Source organism: Antennarius striatus, chromosome 6 (assembly GCF_040054535.1).
Source record: "Antennarius striatus isolate MH-2024 chromosome 6, ASM4005453v1, whole genome shotgun sequence".
Lineage (NCBI taxonomy): Eukaryota > Metazoa > Chordata > Actinopteri > Lophiiformes > Antennariidae > Antennarius > Antennarius striatus.
In genome coordinates, this window is record NC_090781.1 from 15787903 (window position 1) to 15797528 (window position 9626).

Consider the following 9626-nt stretch of genomic DNA (forward strand, 5'->3'; position numbering starts at 1 on the left):
TGGATTTAGTCAAATGGAAACTTGAATGGAACAAAACCTGAAAATGAAGCCTCTAACCCAACATTTTCATTATAATGTGTGTATTATAAATTTCACAAACTCACTGGGGCTGGGCAATTCCTTCTTTAGGGGGTATATCTTCTGGTTCATCATCATAGTCAAATCTGTCAAGGAGTTTCTGAGGAAATAAAAATACGTTTCACAATTAAGTAAATTAGAAAACATTTGATCACAGTCGGTAATGCTACCATGACTATTACCTCAGCTAAAGAGCTTTTCCTTTCTGCGTGTGAGCTATACAGGTTGAGCTGTGGTGGCTCTGATATGCTGCCTGTGGTGATTTTGTTGTTTTCTGCCTGCTGGAAGTTTTGAAGCATCCTCTGCAGCTAGACGGAGGAAAGGGAGGTGAGATCAGCACTTCACCTGCCATTGAATAGAGCTGCACAAACACACAATTTCATAGCTTACCTCCTGACCCTGGGGAGACTGAAACAGCTGCGCCACAGCAGCTAAGGCATCAGATGTTGGTAAATTGGGAATACCAGGTACAACAGAACCACTGGTCATAGGAGCCTGTGTCTCTGGATAAGTATCAGTGTGAGCTGTTCAAACATAAGACAAACATTAAACTAATGATGCCTTTAATAAAATAGATGGTTGAATATCACTCAGAATTTATGTCCCACTCAAATGCCGTGCCAAGCGACAAGAGAATTATTTTTTTTACCTTCCGGTGCAGACACAGATGGAATTGTTCCACTGGCCATATCCATCAGAGGCTGAATGATGTCCATGTCAAACACACCATTCTTCTGCCACAGGTTCAGCACACGGAGAATTTTGCTCTGAGAAAAGGAAAAGACAATCCCACCTTGAGGTATTTCTCATTTTTATAAGAGTTATACTAAATTTCTTGGAGCACAACTATAGCATACCTTATCATCCTCTGAGCAATGGTAAAGATTTTGAAAGGTTTCTGTAAAGTTTTTCAAAAATCTGGGTCCAAAAACATCCTTCTCCACACCAAACTGATGCCGTGACTGACGAACAATGGAATCAACTACATACAAACCAGGGACTTTTAATTCTGGCTTGCACTGAAAGCAAACAAAAATAATTACTGCCACTCTAAAATTCACAATAAACCAATAGGCTGGTACGGTACATACCTTCTTGATGAATCTTTCAACAATCTGGACGACGTGTTTATACCGCTATTAAAATAAAGAAATTTTAGATAGATGTTAAAACATTGCTGTTCAGTCATTTAAAGGTGATGATACAGGTAGTCCCCATGATACAAATATCTGACTCACTGACATTCGTAGATATACAGCAACCAAGCGGCGCCATATCCAGCTAAGTCCTTCACGTAAAGTTTGAGTAAAATGATAAAAACCTGAGTTTATTTTTCCACGTATTTTTTGAAAACTGACGTATAATCAAGACCAACATTACCTGAAACATTCTGTGCCTGTATTTTATTTCATAATGTATTGTTTTTATGTCCTCCAATTGTTTTTGGTAAGTCTTAGGGAATAGTACTTTCAAATTTAGGCTGCATCCACACGATGCCGGAATTTTTTGAAAACGCAACTTTTTGAAAACGCATCGAAAACGATACGCGTCCACACGACAGCGTTTTCAAAAAAATCTCCGTCCACACGTAAACACATCAGTGCATTTATCAACACATGTATAAGCAGAACAACTCCGAGAATGACAGGAGAGGACCGAGACGTGCAGAAATTCACAGTGGTCCTCCTGGAGGAGAACCTCCATCACAGAATTCTCCACCAGCAGACAACGCATCCCGGTCTGACTCAGAACTGGCGTCGGCGTCTTTGGCAAGGATGACACATAAATAAACAGACTAACAAATATTTAAGTGCAAAGCACGTTTATCAACGCATCTTCGACATGGAGCTGTTATATATCAGAAAATAGCCGGTTTTAGCTCCATTTGTACATGTAGATATGGGTCACATGCATGACGTCACAGCGGTTTTGGTGCCAGGGACACGCCCCCCCCCGGATAAAAAAGTTGCGGATACACTGTCCACACCACAACGCAGACACAGCATTTTCAAAAAAAATCCACCTTGGCCAGCGTTTTCAAAAAGGTTGCGTTTTCGTTCCGGATATCTGTGTTGTCGTGTAGACAACGTAAACGCAACAAAAAAGTTGCATTTTCAAAAAGTTCCGTCATTGTGTGGATGGGGCCTTTAGAGGAGTAATGGCATTTAAATGACCTCAAATGGAAATTATATATTAAAATTTAGTAAATAACAACTTATGAACAATTCAGCTTATTAACAACCTCTCTGAACCAACTATGCATGTAAGTTGAGGACTACCAGTACTTTTGGAAAGAAATAAAAAATGTGGGAATTACACAGTAAGATTGTACAAAGCCTAGAGGAAGATTGAATTTCTAAACGATTTACTTAACACCTACTAACCTTGAAAAATAGAAAAACTACTCTTTAACAGCAAGACATTTAAAACTAAACTTCCGAAGGTTTCAGTCACAATATTTATAATCGATGGAATCAGACTTAGGTGGGCGGATAATAGACATGAACAAGTGTTTGTGAAAAATGAATACACTCTCTAAGAGATGCACTTCACATGTGTTTTATTTAAACATTTTTCACCCAAAAATCGAGCACATCTAACTTCCAACACTTTATGTCCACAATATATCATTTAACAGCTGGTCTGCTAAACAGAATATCTCCGGTGTATCCAACTAACTGACTACCTAGTATGTAGCAAATAAGGAAAATGCCTTGGTAGCTATTTCTTTTGAGTGTTCTTTTGGTATTTTTTGTGCAAAGTACAAATATTAGCATCAAGTAACTTCACATGTCCTAAAATATGTGAAAAATTTTGATATTTGAAAGATTTTTCATTATTGTATTTACAGCTTCTGAAAAAAAAAGTCTGGCTCAAATCACAAATCATGTTTTGATTATAGAGTTTGATTTGAAACAAAAATACAGGCAGTCCCTCAAAATAGAATCATCCGACATATGAAGATTAATATCCCACTATTGTAGTTTCCCTTTTTGCCACAACCCACGCCAAGCAGCACCGTTCCATACACACAATAATCTCCCTGATGACAACTCTCCTGTCACAGACAATAACTCCTCCCTCCTCCTCTTTCTTCGTTATAAAGGCAAGTTACATTACGGTAGCATGGTAATTTATTTCATTTATGTGTGGATTTTATGTTGTGCACTTGCTTTTAGTAAGTCTTAGGGAATAGTAATTCATTATTTAGAGTATTACTGGTATTTAAATGACTTCAAATGGTAATTGAGTAATCCACTCATCAATTTCCATCCACTTTTTGCAGGTCACGGGGATGCTGGAGCCTATCCCAGTGGACTACGGACGAAAGGAGGGAGACATTCCAGGTGCATAGCCACCACGACGTGGAGCTAAATGAAAGACACTCTCACACCTATGAGCAATTTTGACATGATCGATCCACCTAAACTGGATGTTTTTGGAGGTGGGCGGAAGCCATAGAGAACCCACGCAAACACGGGCAGACATACAAACTGCACAGAAAGGACTCAAAGCCAGACAGCAGCAGTGCTACCAACTGCGCCACTTCTAATTATAGATTGAAATTTGATAAATATCGACTTAGGAACAACTCAGCTTATGAACAGCCTCTCGGATTCAATTTTGTTCATAGGCTGAGGACTATCTGTATATGAGTTCATCTGAAATGTCTGAGAGAATCTTACTCTGTAATGTAGCTGTAAATCAAACTTATAAAAAAAGTGTTCACTTTACCTTAATAGCTTTGATGGCTGATTTTGTTACAGACATCATCTTAGCTCGGGATATTGGAGGTCTCAAATCAATCATGGAGGACAACTGGAAGAAAAAAAAAATAATTACTTTGTTGAATTTTTTTTTTTTAAATTTACATTATAACAATAAAGAACAACTACATGTACTTCAAGTGCCCTATTGACAGCAGCCTGTGTAGTGGGCCAGTGCAATGAGATAAGTGTAATTAAAAAAAAGGCAATGCTAAATCCACAACTTGTGCTGAAAAGTTGCAAATATTATTTCCGTTTCTAAAAACACCACAAAAATGGATTATTATTGATATTACTACAAGTGCTACCCAGTTACAAATGCCTTTCCAACAATCCTTGATAGAGACTAGATAGAGTAAGCAACACCACATTAGCAAATACGGACCGGACCTTTTCTGAAGAGGAGAGCTTTGAGCCAGAGGGAACACGGAAAACATTCCCAGAGTTGTAGGATCACAATAACATGTTCTACACACATGGCCTTTTTTCATTACACCAGTACCGAAAGTGTTCAAACCATAGTCTCAAATTAAAAAACACAAACGTAACAGCACCCATCAACGTCAGATATTTCGTATTATATTAGTAATGTTGCAAACAATCCCCAGATCAAATTCATCCAGAGAAAGACACAGCAAATCCATGGTTCCAAAGTCAACTATGTTTCCTTACACCATTTGGCACGACACTGTAGGTGACCCTTGGCTCACCCATGCTTACATTTGTCCCTGTCACCCTATGTGACTGGAAGATCATATGCCTTCAATATTCATTGTACCTATTAGAATTAACGTACAAAATAACAAAATAATTTTCATTTTCTAAAAAATCATGTCCAAAATTCATTAAGCTAATTGACAGAAGTCTGAACCAGTGATGAAAGCCCATTTTATATTGACCCAAGCAGGTAAATCACAGCGAAAAAACTTCAGGAGCAGCTGCAGACTCAGAGTGCTAACTGATTCTGAAAATCCTCTTTTTATCAGATGTAGTTTGACCTAAGGACATGGGAAACCCTATATGAGTGGGTGGACAAAATTTAGCATTTAGACAAAAGACATTGATTTACAAATACCATAACATCACACAGTTTTTCAGGTGCATAGCAACAGTGGTTAAAATTGTGACGTAGTCTCTGTCTGATGTCATAGCTTCTAATTCATACTTCATTGTATTACCTTGAAAGAATTGTTTTTTTCTGTTGATACAAGCTGAATTACCCAAAACTCAGCAATAAAATCTCCTTGTTTGAAAGATTCCAATTTCAACAAGAGTCTGTCTCTCTCTTTGGGGCGGCAGTCCACTAATTCTTCCCCGGCTGGGGACCGGAGGATCACCAGAGAATAGCCGGTTCAAATCCCGTATGGAGCGAAAAACCTGGAGCATAGTAGAGACAGTCGAGGGGTGTCTCTCCACCTCCTGAGCACTGCCAATGTGCCCTTGGGCAAGGCACCGTCCCCCACGGTGCACCAGTGAGAAGCTGCCCACCGCTCTACCCCTTTCTATCTATCTGCAAGCTGTACAGGCCCCTTGTTTGTGTGTGTTTCAGGGCCTGTACCATATACAGTGATACCTCTGTACTCGACCGCCTCTATACTCGACCAAATCGGTGCTCGACCAAAAAATTCGAGTAGAAAATGTATCGGACCCCGAACAGATTTTCGGTACTCGACTAGCCGAGTCGACCCGAACGCGCTCCTCGGCTAGCGGGTAAGCGTCATTTCGACTCAGACCGCCAGCGGAGTAACACGTACGCGAATTACGTACGCAAAGACGTACGGAAATTATAGCAAAATATGAAAGTGGTGTACGAGTGTCCGACCTCGCGTCGCAGTACGAAATGGCAAAGTCAACCATTTCTACTATCTTGAAGCAGAAGCAACTGACAATGGACAGGTTCCTTCTTAAAGAAAAGAGGAAGGCTACTGCCCAGCCAGATTCACCTCCACGGAAGAGAGAGAGAAGGGAGAAAACCCCTGGAGGCGCGATACCTAGCGTCATCATGGAAGGAATCCCCTTCCATGATGACGCCAGTGCCATCAACCACTCTCCGAAACGGAAGTAAATTATACAAAATGGTTTATAATGCTTTATCTTTATCATGTACTGCTTGTGCACATTTACGTCTTCATTGTTGTTTAGATACACGTTCTTATAATATTTTAGGTATTTTTCTAAATGGTAAGAATGGATTAAAATACTTTTTCATTATTTCTTATGGGAAAATTGGTTTCGGTGTTCGAACAAATCGGTGCTCAACCACCACCTCAGAACGGATTATGGTCGAGTACAGAGGTATTACTGTACAGGCAAACCTCGGTTTCCGACCACAATTCGTTCCGGAAGGCTGTTCAAATACCGATTTATTCTAATTCCAAATACATTTTTCCCATTACAAATAATGTAAATGGTCTTAGTCCGTTCCAAGACGCTAGAAAACTACCTTTTTTCAACTTGTGTTATTTCATAATGTCATTTATGTATCAAATTGTATAGTACTGAAACATCAAAGAAATGTAAAAGAAAGAAGCAAACAAAGAAAGAAAAAAATAACATCGACGTAATCAGGTTAGCCTAAGTTACGAGTTACAGTCGTCTTTTGGACAGAAGTTTACGGTACCGTAATTCGCACCATAGGCAATGGAACGCAAATTAAGTGAAAAATTATTGAATATAGTTAACTAAAATAAAAAGCACATTACAGTCACGTTTTCTCTAGACTTTTCTCGTGATTGGCGGCGAGAAATAATAATTATTATCATTATAATAATGGATTAGATTTATATGGCGCTTCTGCTGGACACTCAGAGGTGCTTTACATTGGATCCATTATTTATTCACTCCTCATTCATACTTGGTGATGGTAGACTACGTGTGTAGCCAAAGCCGCCCTGGGGCAGACAGACGGAGGCGTGGCTACCCATCTGCACCTACATCTCCGATCACCAGAGGAACAATCACACACATTCACACACCAGCGAGTGCCCCACTGGAGGCAAGGAGGGTAAAGTGTCTTGCCCAAGGACACAACGACAAATGACTCAGCGGGAATCGAACCGACGATCTTGATTCATTGGACAACCCGCGATACCACTGAGCCACTATCGCCCTAAAAAGGTTTGTTTCGCGTTTGACTTCCAAATTTTGTTCGACTTCAAAGACAAAAAAATTCGGAGGTTTTTGGTCGAATTCCGATTTGTTCAATGTCTAAAGCGTTCGAAAACCAAGGTTTGCTTGTACATTTGTGTGTGTTGGAATAGACTGAAGAGGAAAAAAAAATTTCCCTAGGGGGATAATAAAATGTGTGTTCTTCTTCTTCTCTCTATGTGAGTTACTGATATAATAATTTATTTTAACAGGAGTTTCGTAAATTAATTTTAAACAAGGGAACTGGGACGCTGCACCCTCTTATTAACATGTCAATTTAAGCACGTATTATTGACTACCGCACTTGTAAAAACATACTGTTAAAAATAAATATCAACAACTATATAATCAGTGAGTGGCATTTAAATTAAATTAAATAAAACTACATCAATCTTGGTGTCAGTCCACAGTTCGATTCATCCACTTATTCTCATGTCTTCTTCTTATGCTTCTTCTAAGTCTTCTTCTTATGCTTCTTCTAAGTCTTCTTCTTATGCTTTTTCCATGTTCTTATGCTTCCTTTCCTTATGTGTACTGTTGTTGTTATTAATTCTGTAATTAATTGTGCTAATCATGTAACATCTTTTTATCTGTTCAGTCACTGCTATGTGTATTTATTTGTATTTTTGTGAGATGTTACACTGAATTTCCTTCGGCATTAGTATATATAAGTACATACTGTATCTATCTACCTATTAAATTCAAACGCCAGGTCAACCAGGGTCACCAGGTGAACAGTCATTCGTTTAGTCGAAGTAACTTCAAAAACTCAATCGCGATCTGTTTCCAACTGACAACAGAAGACATGTTTCCTATCAGCTATGTTATACAGTAATTGAGCTGTTTCGACATCTATCTAAACTACCAATCCAAAATGGAAGAACCTGGGACTTCACCGTTTCCACGTTCCCCCTCGTACAAAAACGTGGAATGTAATATAACTGGTTACATTACCCAATTGGTACTTAAATAGTGTGTGCTATTGTCCAGTCTGACAAAGTTGTCTCTGTATTTATATATTCTTTTTATTTGGTGGGTTATATATTATTCTCTCTATTTGGTGGGTTATTTATTACTGTTCTGTGTGTCTTTTGTTTCTGTGTACTCACTGGGCTGTGTGTAGTGTGACGGAGAAATTAATTTCCCTGATGGAATCTCCTACAAGGGATGAATAAAGTCCGACTCTACTCTACTCCCTCTACTTGCCCTTGCAATGAACTCGAAGCCTGCATCGGAGAAGCGATTAAAGTCAATGATACTGGGTTGTAAATGTCAGTATTTTTTAAAGTGGCACTTTTACAAGAGCTTTTCCTTAAAACTAATTCCTGGAAACATACTTTCATGTGAACTCGAAAGCAGATGTGTGCAAAATTATAAGACAATGTAGGCAGAAATGTGCATTTCTACAGACGGCTGATAGAGATCTATGGGTGTAGCGATGTTATGCTAACCGGACAGGCACCGAAATCACAGGCCCGAAAGAGACTAGCCTAAAAATACACGACTTGAAATCATATTCACAGCCAAACCAATAACTCCTAAAACTTAAAAACACGCAGCGTATGACTTTTTCATACAACTGCTATTAAGTAGGCCATCAAATGCATTAGCTAGCAGTAAATCGAAACCCGGTTGACGTTAGCGTTAGCTTCCTGGTTTTGCTCGTTGGACTTTAGAAACACAAAACTTTATCATTACCTCTATGTTAAACGCGTCGACTGGATCCATGACGAAGTGCTCTATCGAAAACCAACTATCTAGTGTTTCTTCTCTTTGTTCAATATAACTTGTGTAATTAATGGCTGAAAACAACCAGCAACGTCGATGAACTATTTAAATTCTCCTACAGCCATGTCGTTAGCCAAAGCTCTGTTGCACTAGCAGGAGATGCTAGCTTAACGACTTCATGTTTTTTTTTTTCTAAAATGGCGACGTCACTGGTGATAGCTGTGTTAGTCAAACTCTAACCAATCACGCTCATTCCCTGTAAAAAGATAACCAATCACAGGCAGAGTAGGATGGCCCATGATTTCACCGTAATAAGAAAAAATAACTACGATGAACTGAGAACGTTTGTAACTAAATCATTACATTACTGTTCATTTGCATCGCCCATAATGTCTTTCTCTGTAAAAATTTGTCTTTCTCTGTAAAAATTTGCAGATAGTTTAGATGCAGATCTATTTTGAAGGGTAGTCACAGCAAAGAAGCTACAAAAACAGTTTTTTGTGAAATTTTAAGTAGAACTTCACGTACATACCATGTTTAGAATGTGTGTAAATAACACAATAGCTTTATTTTTATTATTTTTTTAAATGTCCCTCTCACCCTTTCAGGGTGGTATCTGTGTGTCATCCTCAAGCTCGGGTCCTCTACCAGAGGCCTGGGAGTCTGAGGGTTCTGCGCAGTATCTTAGCTGTTCCTAGGACTGCGCTCTTCTGGACTGAGGCTTCAGATGTTGTTCCAGGAGCCACTCTTCCAGTTTAGGGGTCACTGCCCCAAGTGCTCCTACTACCACGGGGACCACATTAACCTTAACCTTCCACATCTGTTCCAGCTGTTCTTTCAACCCTTGATATTTCTCAATCTTTTCATGTTCCTTCTTCCTGATGTTGGCATCAGCTGGAATCGCCA

At 39.2% G+C, this 9626-nt stretch overlaps 1 protein-coding gene across 4 annotated transcripts in view; it reads right to left on the reverse strand.

Annotated features, from left to right (window-relative positions):
- scaf4b (SR-related CTD-associated factor 4b) overlaps positions 1 to 8881 on the reverse strand; it is a 28007-nt gene extending 19126 nt beyond the window's left edge. For 3 of the 4 annotated variants that reach the window (XR_011035580.1, XR_011035581.1, XM_068317430.1), the window contains exons 1-8: positions 8691 to 8881; positions 3814 to 3897; positions 1170 to 1214; positions 936 to 1097; positions 728 to 845; positions 469 to 602; positions 261 to 386; positions 105 to 178 (exon numbers count right to left, since the gene is read on the reverse strand). Coding sequence is in view for 2 of the 4 variants with exons in the window: in XM_068317430.1 (XP_068173531.1) it covers positions 105 to 178; positions 261 to 386; positions 469 to 602; positions 728 to 845; positions 936 to 1097; positions 1170 to 1214; positions 3814 to 3897; positions 8691 to 8720 (773 nt within the window). In the remaining 2 variants the exon portion in view is untranslated. The remainder of the gene's footprint in view (positions 1 to 104; positions 179 to 260; positions 387 to 468; positions 603 to 727; positions 846 to 935; positions 1098 to 1169; positions 1215 to 3813; positions 3898 to 8690) is intronic. The other variant, XM_068317429.1, reaches the window with a different exon arrangement.
- Between the last annotated feature and the right edge of the window lie 745 nt (positions 8882 to 9626).